Source organism: Trichechus manatus, unplaced genomic scaffold (genome assembly GCF_000243295.1).
Source record: "Trichechus manatus latirostris isolate Lorelei unplaced genomic scaffold, TriManLat1.0 scaffold00018, whole genome shotgun sequence".
Lineage (NCBI taxonomy): Eukaryota > Metazoa > Chordata > Mammalia > Sirenia > Trichechidae > Trichechus > Trichechus manatus.
Window position 1 is genome coordinate 19,809,334 of NW_004443954.1, and position 16,713 is coordinate 19,826,046.

Consider the following 16,713-nt stretch of genomic DNA (forward strand, 5'->3'; position numbering starts at 1 on the left):
TTTTTTTTTTTTCTTCTTTTTTTTTTTTTTTCCTCCTCTTCTTAAACAAACCACAAACGGATGTGAGGGAAGGAAGGTGTTTCTTTTACTCCTGAGCCCAGACACCTCTCTCTGGTCCGTCTAAGCTTGTTTTGCTGAACACTTAAAAAAAAAAAAAAAAGAAAGAAAGAAAGAAAAAGGAGTTGCTTGATGTGAGAGTGAAATGGACGTGAGATTTTATCCGCCTCCAGCCCAGCCCGCCGCTGCGCCTGACGCGCCTTGTCTGGGACCTTCTCCCTGCCTGGACCCCTACTATTGCAACAAGGTGAACGCTCTGCTTTTGTTTCCGCCGGGGTCTGCCGCCGAGCCGGGCGGGGGGCGCGGGGCGGCGCGGCCGGCAGCTCGCGGAGCCCGTCCCGGGGCGCGCTCGCTCGCAGCCGCTCGAGCCTGCGTGCGCCCGGGGAGGAGTGCGGAGAAGCGCTGGGGCTTTTACCAACCCCGCGGTTGTGCGGAAAGTGACACGATTTGCTCGGATTCTTTCCTGCCTGCTGTTCGCGACTCAGGACCCCTGACTGGGTTTGCCCGGGGTCGTTTATGAAAAATAAAAGCAAACTACGGAGTACTTTGGGGGTGTGTCTGGGGTCCCGGAATGGAGGCAGAGAGTAAGAGAATTCAGTTTATTTTCCAATTTCCCCTTCTTCCTCCCTCCTGCACCCGGGCAGTGCGGCCTCGTGGCCCCGCTTCCCTGCCCGGGATTAGCTGCTGACAGGGAAGCCACCGCGAGTAGGGGTGCAGGGGCCCGGGGGGCACCCCCGCCCCCCGCTTCCCGCCCCCCATCCCCCGCCGGGAAGATTGCTCCACAACTCTTGTTTTTCCAAACCTATCCGGGCGGGCGAGCTCCGTGTTCGCACGCCAAGGCGCAGCGGGGAAGCCAGTTCACGGTTTGGGGCACGGACCTCGTTTATGGGGTGCGCGCGGGAATTGCAAGTTTGTTGGGAGATGAGCGAGAGCGCGATGTGCACGTCGAAAGCTCCCGCAGTCGGCCCCGGGCTGGAGCCCTGGTCCCAAACTGCGCTGTACCTCTAGCTGTCCCCGGGTGCCAGGGCCTCGGGGACCCGGGGCGAGGCTGGCGACGCCGGTGGCCGGGGGTAGGGGCGACGGCTGGGGCTGCTGCGGAGCGCGGCTCTGCCGGCGGATCTGACAGTCGGGAGACGTAGGGAAGGAGTTACTTTCGGGGCGTCTCGAACCCTCAGCCAGGAGAGGGAGGAAGAGCTGGGACCGGCCTCCTGGAACAGCCTCGGGGCGTCGGCGGTCCCTGCCTCTGGCTTGCTGGACGTGTATAAGCAGTGCCGCCCGATGAACGTAGGCGGAGGAGAGAATAGAGTTCTCTGGTACACGGGTGGTTTAGACGCCCGACTCCTGCTTGGGAAGTAAACCTGCCTGACACGGCCCCTGCGGGCACTGTCATGTTGGCCCCGCGGAGAATTCCGCAGGAAAAAATCGTTGGGGCTCCCAACATTTTCCTTGTGGCAAGTCGCCATCAAAAAGCTTTTTTTTTCCTTCTTTTTTTACGTGATATAGAGGTAACTGGCGCGCTGCATCCTCAGCCCCCGGGCTCCCCACCACGCGACTGACCCCGTCCGCAGCCCGAGTTTTGGTCAGTCGGGACACACACACACAGCACACACACAGCACACACACAGCACACACACAGCATACACACGAACACAGCACACACACAGCATACACACACACACACACACACACACACACACACACAGCTGTGAGTTAAGTGAACCATATACATCACCCCCTAGAGAAGCGCCTTGATGCTGTATACAATGTGGGACCCAGGAAAAGGGAAGCGCTGTGTGTCGCTGATGTTTCGGCAAGTTTGCAAAGAGGGGTATCCAGTCTTGGGCAAGGCAGAAAGGGCTTTCATCACCCAGGGACCCCTTTAGCTAGGGGTGAGTTGGAAGGTACGTGGAACTTTGGAAAGAGCAGAGGAGTTTGTGTGATGAAGTTTCATTATTTGTTGGTGACATGGTTATTTTAGTCTAAAATTGCTCTGCCTTTATAAGCAAGTATTTTGTGTTTGTCAACATTTTACTTTGCTTATAACACAATTACTGCTACTAATACAAATAATAATAAAGTAGCAGCCCTGTCTCGGAGTGTAAAGACATATCCCACAGTCTTAACGGAAACAAAAAGGTCAGAACAATTTTGGCAATTAAACTAGACAAATCTTATTAAATTTACCAGTGATTTTAGGCTCCAAAAAGAAGGTAATGACTTGGATACACATTTCACTTGTCATTCTTGAGATAGTAGGGTCAGGTTTAATTTAAAAGTTAAATGCTTTGGAAAATCAGGAATTACTTCAATATATTAAATCATTTCCAATTAAGTGCTTTAAATAATTTTACTGGGTTGTGCTGTGAATTGAATAAATTAATTTAGAAAGTCTTCAGAATTTCTTTACTAGCTCATTGAAGTTCCTTTTAAGTCACACCATGTATGAAGGAGCAAACTGTTCTTTTTAAATGCAGATTAGCCACTCTTTCTATAGACTAGTTGCAAGTCTTCTATTTAGCTTATCCAGGGAATAATGGATTTTTAAAAATGCAAAGTCATAAGACATGCTTATAATAGAGGGAAAAGACTTTATGTAAATGTTTCTCACAGGACGCCTTCTCCTGCTCATCTCGGTGTAGCAGTCTATCAACTATATTTGTCACTGATCCCTGATTATATTAAGGGGGCTGAGGAGGTTTGCTAGGCCCCAGAAAGCCCAGGCTCTTCTTGTGCTTTCTACTCTGTCGTGTTAAGCAATGGTACAGAATTTCTGTCCAGGTCAACTCTTCTGGTTGCTTAGAATACAGTCAACTGGCATTCATTTTTGTGATGACTCAAGTGGATTTGCTGGGATGTGGAAGAAGGAAAGAAGTTTGGAAGATGTGCAGCAAGAAATCTGCATCCACATGTAGTAAAAACAAGTTGCATCAGATGTCTCCCAAAGAGACAAGAATGCAAAGTGAACCTTGTCCCCTTCAGAGCTGTGAATGACCATGTAGTTTATTACAAGAAACACTTTATCAGGTTATTTGTTTTTAGTGGAGTGATGAGATCGTAAAGTTCTAGTTTATTTACAACCTGTCAACAGTTTACTGTTTAAAGTTGGTGCGCTAAATCCCAAAGGAACCACTGTTTGTGTGCTTCAGTATCATGCAGTTGAACCTGTAGTTTCCCAAGTATGTTTCATGTCAGAAGAGATTCTAAGCGAGAAAATGAATACACTCTTCCTAAAGCTTTTCTATACTAAAATCTGATTGTTTTACTCTGCTGACACTTTCCAGCACCTCGCTGCTTTATGGCTTGCCAAAATACGACTTACGGTTTTCATTTAAATAAACTCTGTAGGAGGAATTCTGGGGGGAACATTTTAATCTCCTGTTGCTCTGTTTATTGTACCAGCCTATTACATTATGAACATATCACTATGCAAACTGGCCTCCATTTTCACATAGCCCATTGCGAAAGAAAAACGAGAACAATGCCAATGATGTTGGTTATGGCAACTGTGAGGGATCGCTTATACAAACAGTCAGAATGGATGGCAGGTTGCTGTATATAGGTCAGCCTTTGAAATAGCAGTGTAGCACACAGACCGGGCAGACACATGTAAGCTGGAGATAACTGTGTTCACCTCTCGCAACTTAAAGCCTGGTTGTATTTCGGACATTGAGAGATGGATACCATAGTCGAGTTTCATCTAATTAGGACTATTTTAAGTAACATTGCATCCCTTAATTGAACTGAATGTTACCAAAAGAAATTAGATTAAATGAGCTTAGTGGTACAATACAGCCCTATTTTTTGTTCTAGATGAGGACGTCAGGTCATCAGTTTAGATATATGTACCTCCAGAGTAATAACAGTACCTTTCAGTTTTCTTAGAGCAGTGTCATTTCTAAAGATTGTTTTCACTGATTTTATGCTAAATTAGGACAAAGAAGTGCCATTTTTTCATTTTTACAACGATGTGATGTGTTTGGTTATTGCTCAGTATCTGCCCACATAAGGAGTAGTAATACAATTATGTTATGACATAGCTAATGACAGGGATGCTGGCCCCTGCCAGCAGTGGGAGAGGAAATAATGGTCTTTACTGTTCTCAGTGGTTGCTTTTGTGGAATCATGTCCTGAGTCTTTCTTTGCTTAATTTAGAAACAGAAATGTCCAAAACACAAACCCATGCTTAATACTAGCTATGTACAGAGTAAGGAATACTGGGCATTTGGAATGTTGGGCTTTTGTCATTAAAATGAGGCAGGACAGTGCATAATATTTCTACATAAACACAGGAGGAAGGATCTATTTGTGATGAACTCTGCTTTAAATGGCAGGGCAAGTGTTCAACATTTGATAACTTTGGAGAAAAACATGGTTCATTATCCTCTCTGCAAAATCTCCTCTGAGCTTATTTTTCTATTTAAAGTGCATTATGTATTGTATTTCAACATGGTAAAACTTGTCACTTCTAAAATACAGGATCTGCAAGCACATTAAGATGGAGTCATTATTCCTCTTTTAATTAATAAATGTAAGGAAAAGGAGGTGGATGGGAGGAGAAAGGGGAGGGCCATAAGCAATTTAGAGCATCATGCTTGATTAGTCCTGCCTCCACCTCCATAACTTCTAGGACTTTGGGAAATTCATGGTCTGTACTTGGTACATCATTAGTGTAATTCAAACTCCTGCCTTGGGAGTTTTATTAGTTGGCAACTTTCATAAGTTCTGAGGTCTTAAATATGTTTTAAATACATTTATAGGTAAGAAAGAGAATAAACTAAGGCATCATACAAAAATCTCAAAGGTAGCTTTCGTGACTTTGTGGGATATTTCAATGCCACAAATTCCAGTTTTAAATGTCTAGGCAAAAATTTGTAGTTAAGAGCTTTGGAGAAATCTGACGATATCTTTAACATAGCCTTTTCCTATGTGGGTTAGTATTTTCATAGTTCATTGTATACTTTAAAAATACGGAATGATGATATTGAGGCGCATTTTGATACTTTGTTGACTTAGAATCTCTAAACTGATATTTAAATATTATCTAATTGACAGTTTATTGTAGGTTTTTTTTTTTTTTTACTTGATGTGATCTCAAGGAGATGAAGAACAGTGGCAAAAAAAGTATGGCACTTCAACCTGGAAGAAGTAGGGAAATTACCAAGTTTAACAGTGGCTTCCTCGCTACCAAAACTGGGTCTCAGATTTTGATCTTGGTGTGTGGGACTATTTCTTGTGGTCATACTTTTTTTTGTTAATGTACTCAGTTCATGAGAGGGATAGCTTAGAAATTTGGAAAAGCAAAAACAAAAAGTTGTTTAGCTGTTGAGGATGATTTATTCTAGTGCTTTCCAGCTTTTTGCTAGGACACTAGAAAGTTGAAGAGAGCCTGGGGATATTTCTCAACTACTGGTAATCCTTCCTTTCCTGATTAAGACCTGCCTTCAACATCAGGTGTGTCTGTGGGCCTGGGGCCTCTTAACCCCCACCCCTCACATGCATAGTACGCCAGCTTTGGAATACCCTTGCCCTTGCTCTGTGCTCCTTGGTCTCCATCTGAACCTGGGAGGTCTGTAGCCTCTAATCTGAACTCTCCTCTCCTCAGCCATAGGATGTGCCCTTGCAGTCAGTCCTCTAGGCTGCCATGCTCCCTTTTTGACTCACGATCATTGTTGTCATGACCATGTAACCTGACCCTATTATAATTGGAATCTACCAGCTTTCAGGCCTATATTCACATTTTAAAATTCAGAATTATTTTGTTCTCCTCCCCCCATCCTGAAAGAATGGCATAGAAGCATACAGTAATAGCTTAAGAAAACATATGCAGAAGGGAAAAATACTTAAGACTGACATTTCTAAGCTATCATAGTTTTGTTTGTTTTACATTTGATACACCGTATATTTAGAGCACCGAACAATCTCCTTGAACATCCTTTCTCAGTGAGAAAGCTTTATTTTGACTCCAGAAGAGATGAGAGTGGGACTATGATCTCCTACTATTTAGTTGGCACACAGTATGTAGTCTATGGGTTAGAATACTACTTATTCTCAGAGTAGAACTGCCCCGTAGGGTTTCCAAGGAGTGGCTGGTGGATTGGAACTGCCGACCTTTTGGTTAGCAGCCAACCTCTTAACCACTGTGCCACTAGGGCTCCAGAATAGACATAGATAACTAAAATGGGAATAGTTGTCCAATCAGAACTTATTTAACTAATCAAATTGAGATAATTTATCACTCTACATTTTAGCTACCTGAATGGAGATCTCGAGATTTCTGGGAAATTGTAAGGTAGAAAGTGTTTCTTTTGTCTCAATAAAAATGAAATGTAATTTTTGTGAGTTGATTAAATGCTTATTAAAAGTGATATTTCTCAAACATTATCAGTTGTTGCTTTTTGTAGTTAAAGCTTGTATGCAATCAAATCCAAGAATTTAAAATTTAAATTTTTAGGAGAAAACAAGGATTGTAGCAAATGATAGTTACTAATACTTAGTTCCAAGTTAATACTTAGTTACTAATACAAATACTTACTTACTAAGTTACTCCTTAGTTACTAGTACATAGTTACTAATACCTTAGAATGGTAACTATTGTTCTTGCCCACAAGAAGCTTTCAATTAAAATGGCTTGAATGCTCCCTTACTTATTAAAATTTGAATGTTTACATGAGGTGTTAGTTTTTCCTATTTTAGAGATGTCTTCTTACTTTCATTTACTTGCATCTTGAAATTATTGATGTATTCTCAGTTGATCTTTTTCTTTGGAGCGGCACTTTTCAGGACCAGATAGCCTGTGCCCCTCCGTGGCTGAGGGGACAGCACAGGAGAGTGAATTGTGTTCACTGGACTGTCCACTATGACAGTGGAATGTCAGGATGATCCAGCTTACATCTGCCTTAATGAATTTGAGAAATTTTTGTTGTAAACCATGCATGCCAAGTTCCATCCCAAAGAGCAATTTCTCAGTAAAAACAGTTGAGTTATAAACTGCTTAGAAATGTGGTTTATAATGGAAGTGCCAACAGACTGTTAATTATAGCAGTTCTTCCATAATACTTTGAGACATGGAATTCACATTAACCTGAATGAGCTTTTCCTGGTTATAGCGTGTTTCTCCCTACAGCATTCATTTTGAAAATGGGAACATTATATTGCTCTGTGCTTGGATGTTTATTGTGCAGCAGAAAAGACCAGAGGGAGAGAGAATGCAAGAAAGAAATGCCCTGCTCTTTCATGAAAACAAAAAAAAAATGAACCCACTGCCTTCTAGTAGATTCCAACTCATAGCGACCCTATAGGACAGAGTAGAACTGCCCCATAGGTTTTCCAAGGCCGTAAATCTTTACGGAAGCAGACTACCACATCTTTCTCCCACTCTTTTGTGATAGGAGGTGCTAATATGTTCACAGACCATTTTAGTTTGATCTATGGCAAGTTTTCCTTACTTGATTAAAAATTTTAAAGTTAACTTTAAAGAGCTATCTTCAGATTTCCATTTTACTCATGAAAAATAATTGTTGATATAAATGTATAGTACCAAAGGTCTTGAGACCAATGTCACTATTACTGCTTTTGCATTGGTCCCTTTGTCACTTTGGAGTTTTAAATGGTCTGCTTTAGCCAAGTATTTATTGTTTTTCATTCCTGAGTTATGTGCTTTTATGAAACTGTCCTGAAAGAACTCCTAATTAAACCAAGGCATGGTTGGTAAGGAGTCTTGCTGGCAGCCAAGAAAATATAGTGTATTTTGAGTTACCAAGTGGTCTTGCAAGTTATTTGTATCTGATTCAGATTAGTAACAATGTCAGCTTCAGTATAATATGTCTTTTGATTGAAGAAATCTTTGACACCCCTTTGTATATGTATGTGTGTTTCTGTGTTTCTCATGGTTCTGGACATATTTCTGGTCATAAATGCATGAGAATTTATCATAAATGGCAGAACACACCAATGTGTACAGTAACAACAAAGGAAATCATAATGGCAACTACAAATGCCTGAGTCCCACTCCTTTTAAAGAAACTTAGCCAAATATCATGGGAAAAGGTGCCTTTCAGAATGCTAGGGTTTTCACTGGCCATGTTATAAGGTAATAAGACTAAAAACTAGATCTTTCTGAGGAAAACTGATCTTTCTGAAGAAAATACTTTTTTTTGGTGGATGTAAAAAATGAGTGCCCTTAAACGTGTGTTGATTTACTCCCTAAGCAAAAGAAACGGATCCAGGAAAGGATGTGATCCCTTCCCCCTCTGCTGCCCATTCTCTTTAGACAGCCTGACTTCATTCTATATCTGGTAAAAGTTCTGACACTAAAACCTTTAATCCATCTTTGTCCTAAGCTTTCATGTATTCAGTAGAGAAAAAAATATATATATCAAGGAAGCCTTATGAGAATTAAGGAGTCAACAGAGGTAGATTATTTTGAAATCCTGTGGTGGAAGGTATTCAGAAATTCAAAGAATGGTACACCTTAGCAAAATATTGTACACTCAACCCATTTCTTCTACTTCTGCTCCCCAAGTGGAATGAATGTGTTTTTTTTAAAAGTTGTGAGACTAGTTACTTCTTTCAGGAAGGGAGAGAAAGGAACAACCTTTTTGGAGGATCAGAGATGACTGACTTTGGGAAAATGAGGCATATGGGGGTATAGTCTGTCAAAGCCCCTCCTGCCTCAGTTACTGGTACACCTCCCTCCTCCAGGCACAGTGCTTCTTTTTGAGAGTCAGAGTACCTAATGAGGGATGCTGTTGATGGGAGTGTTGCCTAGTTTGCATTGTTAAAAATAAGATAAAAGTTGAGCATAATTGCTAAAGAGGATGTACTCTCCTTGTAGGTTCTGACTTAAGTAGAACAAGATGGCCTCTCCGTTGTTTGTTGTGGCTAGCTGCCACTGACTTGGCCCCAGACTCATGGTGACCCCCAACTTATGGAGACCCCGTGGAAAACCGGGCGAAACAGTGCCTGGTCCCGTGCCACTCCCATGATCAGTTTTGGATGAGACCATTGTGATCCATAGGGTTTTCATTGGCAACCAAATTGCCAGGCTGTTCTTCCTGGTCTATTTTAGTCTGGAAGTCCATTGAAGCCTGTTTAGTATCATAACAACATGCAAGCCTCCACTGAGGGGCAGGTGGTGGCTGTGCATAAGGTGCATTGAACCTGGGTCTCCCACATGGAAGGAAATGCTATAACTGAATCACCACTGTCTCATTGCTTGTCTGTACCTTCCTGTGCTATATGGATAAGAGATGCAAAGTGTAATGTGGAAGATTAATTAATGGATGGGCCAACTGGGTCTAAAGATAGTCCAATTACATTGAAAGAGTATCTGTGTGCTGCCTTATTTCCTTTAGTCTTTTAACTCAATTAAATGGTTAATTAAAAAAATGATAGCTAAAGTGTTATATGCATTGGCGTCTTCATACCACTGGAAAACCCACTTCTTCCTTTCTATGCCAATATGCCTCAGCCTATAATGCCAGCAACAATTGTATAAAGAGAAATGTTCATAATAAAGAGGCAGGATAACCTTTCAACAAAAAGTATATTTTATCATTTGGCAGATGCAGTCACGAACATTAATCATAGAAACCTGCAGATAGTAGAAGCTTAATATCAAAGCTAATGATTTATTTTATGTTAATGACTTTCTGCCACGGCATAAAAGACTGTTCATAATGGACTCTCGGCGCTGTGTTCAGCTACTAAGACTAATGGGGTAATCTTTCCTTTCCCCAAAATTAAGCTTTTTGAAGTAAATTATGCTGTTATTTCTCAAGATAACTCTCCAAAATTTACTGCAAAACTAATCTTTTAAGAACTACTTAAAAAAAAAAGGAGGAAGAAAAATCCCAAAGCACCTTTTCTAGTTCATGAACAGTTTTAAGTTTGTGTGCTCATATTCATGAACTTATAATGGTAAATAATTTTTAAATCAGCCTTCAGTGACACAGTCTGCCTTTTGAGATTCAGCTCCTCTAAGTCTGCCACAGAGTAGAATGTGTTTTCATAGATTACCAGCCAATAATTAGCTAAGTGCTAGTAAAACAGTGAGTTTTTCACTGGGAAGTTTTAAAAACCATGTTTACAATTAGTTATAACCAACATTATATTTCAATAAGAGATAATTTGCCTACTAAAGTTCACATAATGTGCTAATCATGTCTAGTGGTTAATAAAGGCCTCCTATCTCACTCCCCTGATGGCTATAAAAGGCTATTATATTCATGGCAGCAGTTCAGGTACAGCTGCTGTGTGTTAATAATGCATCATTGTCCCACTAATCAACACAGCAAAGGTCAGCACCCCTAAGCACCTAAACCACCTATTCTCTTTCCAAAATATTTATTAACACCTTAAAAGCATATCTTTTCATTTTCCTTAGCCTCCAGTTAATTCCACTCAAAGCTACTTGTGTGATAAAGATTTTGTAACCTAAGCTAGGTTGTAGAAGAGATTAAAATGTATTCATACTAATCTTCTCCCATAAACATGTTTTTATTTCCACAGTCATTGACTGAATTAGTGTAAGCTTGTTCTAGCCACAAGCCCTTTTTTTTTTTATTATGAAGTGGGCATGTTCCAGAGTGAGAATGTTATCAGATTTTACATGTTAGTTAAGGGGATATTTAGAAGAAAAACAACTTTTCAATTAAAGTAAACAGAAGGGATCAGAGTGGGGGAATGGAAAGGGCTATTTAACATCTAAATAGAAAGGAATCGGCTTAGTTTATGGATCTGGTACAGTAGTGAAATATTATTTTCTTAATTGTTCTTTTGGCATAGGAAAGCAATAATAGTAAAAGCTTCTTAAGCCATATTTTCTGCACACAAAGAACATATTCGCGTGGGATTTCCATTTTGCTAGAAAATCGGGCAAATCAATAAGCCAGCACTTATCTGCATTAAAATTAGGTAGACAACAATTTATAGGCATAGTGATAGTGTAGTTCTCTTGATTCCCTCGGTAAGTGTTTAAGATAATCCTTGCTTTTTTGTCCTCAGAGAGAAGCCAAAATGTTAAGTGAACAAAATCTCATTTTCTCATCTTGTATTATTGTCTTCTGTTTTCTTTTACTCATTCTGATAACCTTGTGTGTGTGTGTGTTTCCCTTTATGATTTGGGAACCTTAAATGTTTTAAAGAGAAGAAAAAGAAATGAAACTCAACTCTGTTTCCATCATCAAGAGAGATGCAAAAGGAGAACTAGCAGGAGGAGCTTCTATTTGTGCAGCACATAATGTACAATGGTACATTTGTCATGCTTTAAATATATAATGCCGACAATAAAATATGTACAGGCACAGTTGTGATCTATGAAGTCTCTGGCTCCAGTGCCATTGTTTGTACTCTCTACGGTTGTCATACATTGTTCTTTGCACATCATACCCTTACAGCAGAATTGACACAATTTCTAGCTTTCAGCCCTGCACCATTTTCATTGCACAATGTACATGAGTTTGACAGGGTGTGCTGAGGACAACTCTGGCAAGCAATTGATATTTTGAAGTGGCAAGTGTTTCAGCAGCTGCCTGCTTGTGAAAAAGGAATGATAAGATATACTGTATTGTTACTTTCAGGGAAAGCATTAAGGTTTAAGCTCTGTAAAAACGTACACATTATTCGTCAGTGGTGAAGCAAGTCTTTTATGCTTCTTAGAGCTTAGCTCTCTGGCTGATGTGAACTAGAATGACATTGGTCAGTAAATGAATAGGAGTACTTTGAATTTGAACTGCTGCCAATTTTGCACCAACAAAGGAACTGACAAAAGAAAGATTTTATGTGAAATGCAAAGTACAAGCAATGTTTTGGGGGTGGGAAAAGGGAAGGAGCGAGAGAGAAACCCACACAAGAGAATATTCTTTAACACATACTTGTCATGATACCAAATAGTTAAAACAGCCATTTTTCATGGCTCATCAACTACAAACCTAAGCTATTTTATCTAATGTGCTTTATGAAAACCTGTTGTATACACATTGGCTTTTAGAATATGTTCATATGGAATTTAGAGTGTTTTTCTAAATATCACACTGTGCCTCGAAGGCCTGTTGGCAGAATATCAGAGTTGCCCACTGCTGGAGTCCCCAGCTCTCTATCTGGTAGTGGGAAATTGTAGTTTAATCAGTTATGGCACTTTCAGTGTGTAACGTTCATTAGTAAGGCAATTTGTCATGACTGGTAATGGTCAGGATGCATCTGCTCTCTCAGTTACAGAGCACGATAAGTAAGAAGACAAATATTTCAATATCTGATAGTATTAACTCGTTTCAAATTTGTACTCCAAGGTTAGTTGCTCAAAACAGACGCAGCGGCAGATTAACAAGCGTACTCTATTCAATTTTACTGGGCCCTGTTTTTGTGGATTTATGACTTTAAAGCACACTAATATGCTATTATGAAGGGCACAGTTTCTGATTATATGTTCAACAGAAACTAAGTTATGAGCAGAGTACCCTTCTGGGTTCATCTGGAAAGAATTTATGTGCCTAATATTTTCTATAGAGTTCCATAAATTGAAAGGAGTGACGTGTGCAGTATTTCTAACATGCTAAATATCCTCCTTATGATTGAAAAAAAAAAGTCACTTTCCTATTGGTTTATAAACCGGTCATCCACTTTCCAAGTACGTTCAGAGATCCAGTCCATTTGAAGAGTTTGAAAATTCTAGGGAAAAGCTTCAGAAATGAATTAGCCACGTCACCTTTGCCCAGTAAACCCCTTGGTAAGATCGTTGTTTATTGTTCTAGATGGGAAAAGTTAAAAAGATTTCCCCAGTTTGAAAGGTTAGAATTTTTTACATAGCTCATATTTTCTAGGTATTACATCACATAGTATGCCATACAAAATCTTTCTGACACATTTTCATTGTTAATGAAAGGCCCTCAAAATTCAGAGCATAATGATTTCTTAGAAACTGAACCCAATCTTGATAAAAAAAAAATTCGCTCTTGCTAGTAACAAAAGCTGTTACTGTTTAAGTTCCTGTTCAGCGGTTAGTTGGTACGCTTCACTGAGTGTTGTCAAAAAGGCTTTCCTCGTGATTGACAACCCGGCAGGAATGTGAATGGAGATTTTAATTGCATATCATGTGTGCATATCAGAGTGAGTGAATTCATGATTCTGCTTAGCTCCATATCTCTGCAGGTCAGCTGTGCCAAAAAAATCTTCTTTTATGTGCAGTTTTTCCAAAAAAGAGAAAGGTGTACGTATATTGAAGCCATTCTTTACTCATTTCTGAAGTGAAACACTTGTGTTTCCTTCGCTGTGGAGTTTGAAAGTGGAACAAAAATCCGTTTTGAGTTTTCTTTCTCTTACTCTTTGCACTTATAATACACTTGGATGATGTAAATTCTTTTCAGTTACAAGTTGGGAAAAGTCTGCCAGAACATATTTTTCTTATGGCACTTGCTATACGAAGTGTGTTTATCTTTCTCCCCGCGCCCCCCCCCTCCAAAGAGTACTTTGTAAAGAAAAAAGAAAAAAAAATCTAAGCCAGCGGAAAACTTTACTGAGGTCAATTGCCTTTCAATAACGTGCAGTCTTTAGAAAAGAATTGGGGGATGGGTAGGTGGAGAAGGAGGGATATTTTTCTGAGCATTGGGAAGTTTCATGAAAGTGTATCTGAATTTTGGTAAAAATAGCAGGAAGACAGTGCTTATTGTAAAATGACATTAACAAATGTATGAATGTTCATTTCTTAGGAAAATAGCTTTTTAGTTGAAAACTTAAAGGTCAAAGATTCACTGTTGATATCATTTCTTTGCCAAAATGCAGTGGTGGTGATATGCCATTTATCTTATTGAGATGCCTAACCCAATACATGTGAGATTTTCAAAGTGGAGTACAATCCTATGTAAGGTAATTTTGACTACAATAACCCCAGACTTATCAAGAACTTATTGATGTAAAAACAGAAAAGAAAGCATTCATAACAGATAAGCTATATCTAATTTGTCATTTTATGTGATATGAAAATTTGGCACTTGGGTTGTAAATTTAACACATAGCTACTTTTTAAAGTCATTTTGAATAGGTGAGAAAAAGATTAGCACCAGAGTCTGTTTTCAATATCACCATAGTAATAAGGATGGTAATGTTGAAAAGATGGTGACTTTATAGCCTTAGGATATCCCATGGGGACTTAACTTTCTTCTGGTCTCTAATATGTTATCTCAGCACATTTTGGGACACATCAGATTGCAGGCCGATGATTCAGTCCTTAATATGGTCTGCAGTACAGGGTGATTGCTCAATGAAGACGTTTCTGTACCTTTAAAATACTGAAGAAAAAATCTATTTTATTTAAAAAATTTAGCTTTATGTGTGGGATGACATTTTTCTAAAGATATGGAAGACTATTTTGTACTTTATACTGAGAGCTCAGGCAAGGAAAAATCTATTTACAAAATGAAAAAAGTGCTCAGCTGAATGCATTTCACTTTTAAAGATGATATTCTGGTAATGAACTTTATCAAGCAGAGAACATTTCAGTAAAAGTATTAAAGTAGTTCCTATTTCAGTTGCCTTGCTTAAGGCTGTGTCACTGTTTCCATTGTAACTTCTTGTTTTCAGGTAGCTCTGACGCAGTCCCCATACAAACATTGGTACCGGGATGAAGTGAGAATATTTTAGTAAGAAGTAGACTTTTAAACTTTGGAACACACTTCTAAAGAAGCTTTAGGCTTTGTTTATAAGGCATACTTAATTCATTTTTAGAAATTGAAAGGCTTTTACTTAACAAGAAAACTGTCTGCAAAGCCTTCTGTTGAGTGATAAGGGGGACAGAGAGAGGCATAGAAATGAGTAAGATGAGGATCTACCCGCAAGGGGCTAATCCAGAGAGGAACACAAATAACTGTAATACAGCTGTAGTATAATTGATGTGATATGATGTCTGTGGTCAGTGTGCCAGGGGATATAGAGGAGAAGCAATGAACTGAAGTTGGGGGAAATCCTGGTGGCTTCCTGGAGGAGGTCACATCTCATCTGGCCTTAAAAATTAGGCAGTGAGGAAGGGGAAAGTTATTCTTTTTCATTTTTATTTTTAAACTTCCCACATCTCAAAAAAAGATGTAAGGCAACATAAAATAAGAAGTACATGAACAATAAGGTTATCAATATTAATGTAGACCATGATAGCCAGGAAATGAAGACATAAACATATTTCTTAGCCTAGGTATTATCTCTAGAATTCAACATTAAATTTGGTTCTTACTCACTCACAGTCAGAGCAAAAATGAAACACATCAAGTGACAGGATTCTGATTATCTGAGAGAGAGATGAACACTAATTACTCATGAGTAAAAGGTTTTCCAAGGAGCCCTTGTGGCTTAATGGTTAAGTGCTTGGTTGCTAACTGAAAGATTGGTGGTTCGAACCCACTCAGCAGCTCTGTAGGAGAAAAACCTGGCAATCTGCTCCATAAAGATTATAGCCTAGGAAACCCTGTAGGGCAGTTCTACTCTGTCACATAGGGTCTCTGAGTTGAAATCGACTCGATGGCTGTACCTAACAACAACAACAAAGTTTTCCTCTACTGAAAAGCTGCAAAAGACATAAAATGAGAGAAAGCTCAGAGATGTGACATCACAGGCTATCTGAGGAGCAATCAGATGTGGGTGGTTTACAAGGTCCCTGGGTTGTGACTGAGGTATCTGTAGTGGGAAATGGGGCCAGAACAAGGATGGGGCTCACAGAGAGAGAACCATGGGCAAGGTAGCAACAAGGGGAATGACAAGATGAGAGATAAGACCTGTGCTTTAGGAAGATAACCAGTGTGACATTATAGAGGACAGGTTGGAGGAGCTGAGTCTACTTGCACTCTACTTTGGAAAATCAGCCATTGAAAACCCTGTGGAGCACAGTTCCACTCTGACGCACATGGGGTCGCCATGAGTAAGAATCGACTGGATGGCACCTGGTTTGGTTGGGGAACTTGGGGTGGAATTAAATCACTTCTTGTAGGTGGGCTAATGTTTAACCCTAATAAGAGTGTACCAGAAGGCACTAACTGGGGAAATTACATCAGAAAATGAATGATCAGTTACTGATCTATTTTTCAACAACTGCAAATTATAGATGGATGATAAACTGTCGGAAGTTGAGTTAGATTATAATCTAACTTGATAAAGCACACTACAGTTTTATAGTCTCCCTTCAAATTATTTTTTTAGTTGAGAAGCCCAATCATTAGGTATCAATATTAAATGCTGTATGTATAATTTTAGAAGTACACCTCCTGGGTTATCTTACAGTCTGTTCTAATTGTGATGTTCTTTTTACCAAAGTTTCTAGTAATTGCTTTCCTGAAGTTTCTTGCTCTGTGATACTTATGCACAAAATTATTAGTAAATTTGGAAAATAGATTAAAGTGTCCAGACATATTCAGAAACTTTCTATCAGCACTTTCCAAGGCATCTCACAGTCCTCAAGTATCCACATAACAAAGTTTTCAGATTCTTCTACTGAAGTGTCCTAATGAGTGGGAGGGCATTTCCACCTCAGGGATCTGGTCCTGGAACCCAGAAGTGCCTACTACAATCTAGATGTGTCTTAGAAGGCTAGCATTTTATCTTTTAGAAATGTGTGGATTCTGTTTTATACTCTGTAACACACCCATTTCTACTTAGTATAAAAACAGTACTTTAAATCAC

General features: G+C 39.7%; 1 protein-coding gene across 1 annotated transcript in view; it reads left to right on the plus strand.

Moving 5' to 3' along the window:
• Nucleotides 1-16: 16 nt before the first annotated feature.
• TOX (thymocyte selection associated high mobility group box) overlaps nucleotides 17-16,713 on the plus strand; it is a 350,776-nt gene continuing 334,079 nt past the window's right edge. Inside the window, exon 1 of the mRNA XM_023727775.1 lies at nucleotides 17-304. Coding sequence (XP_023583543.1) covers nucleotides 203-304 — 102 coding nt within the window. The 5' untranslated portion in view covers nucleotides 17-202. The remainder of the gene's footprint in view (nucleotides 305-16,713) is intronic.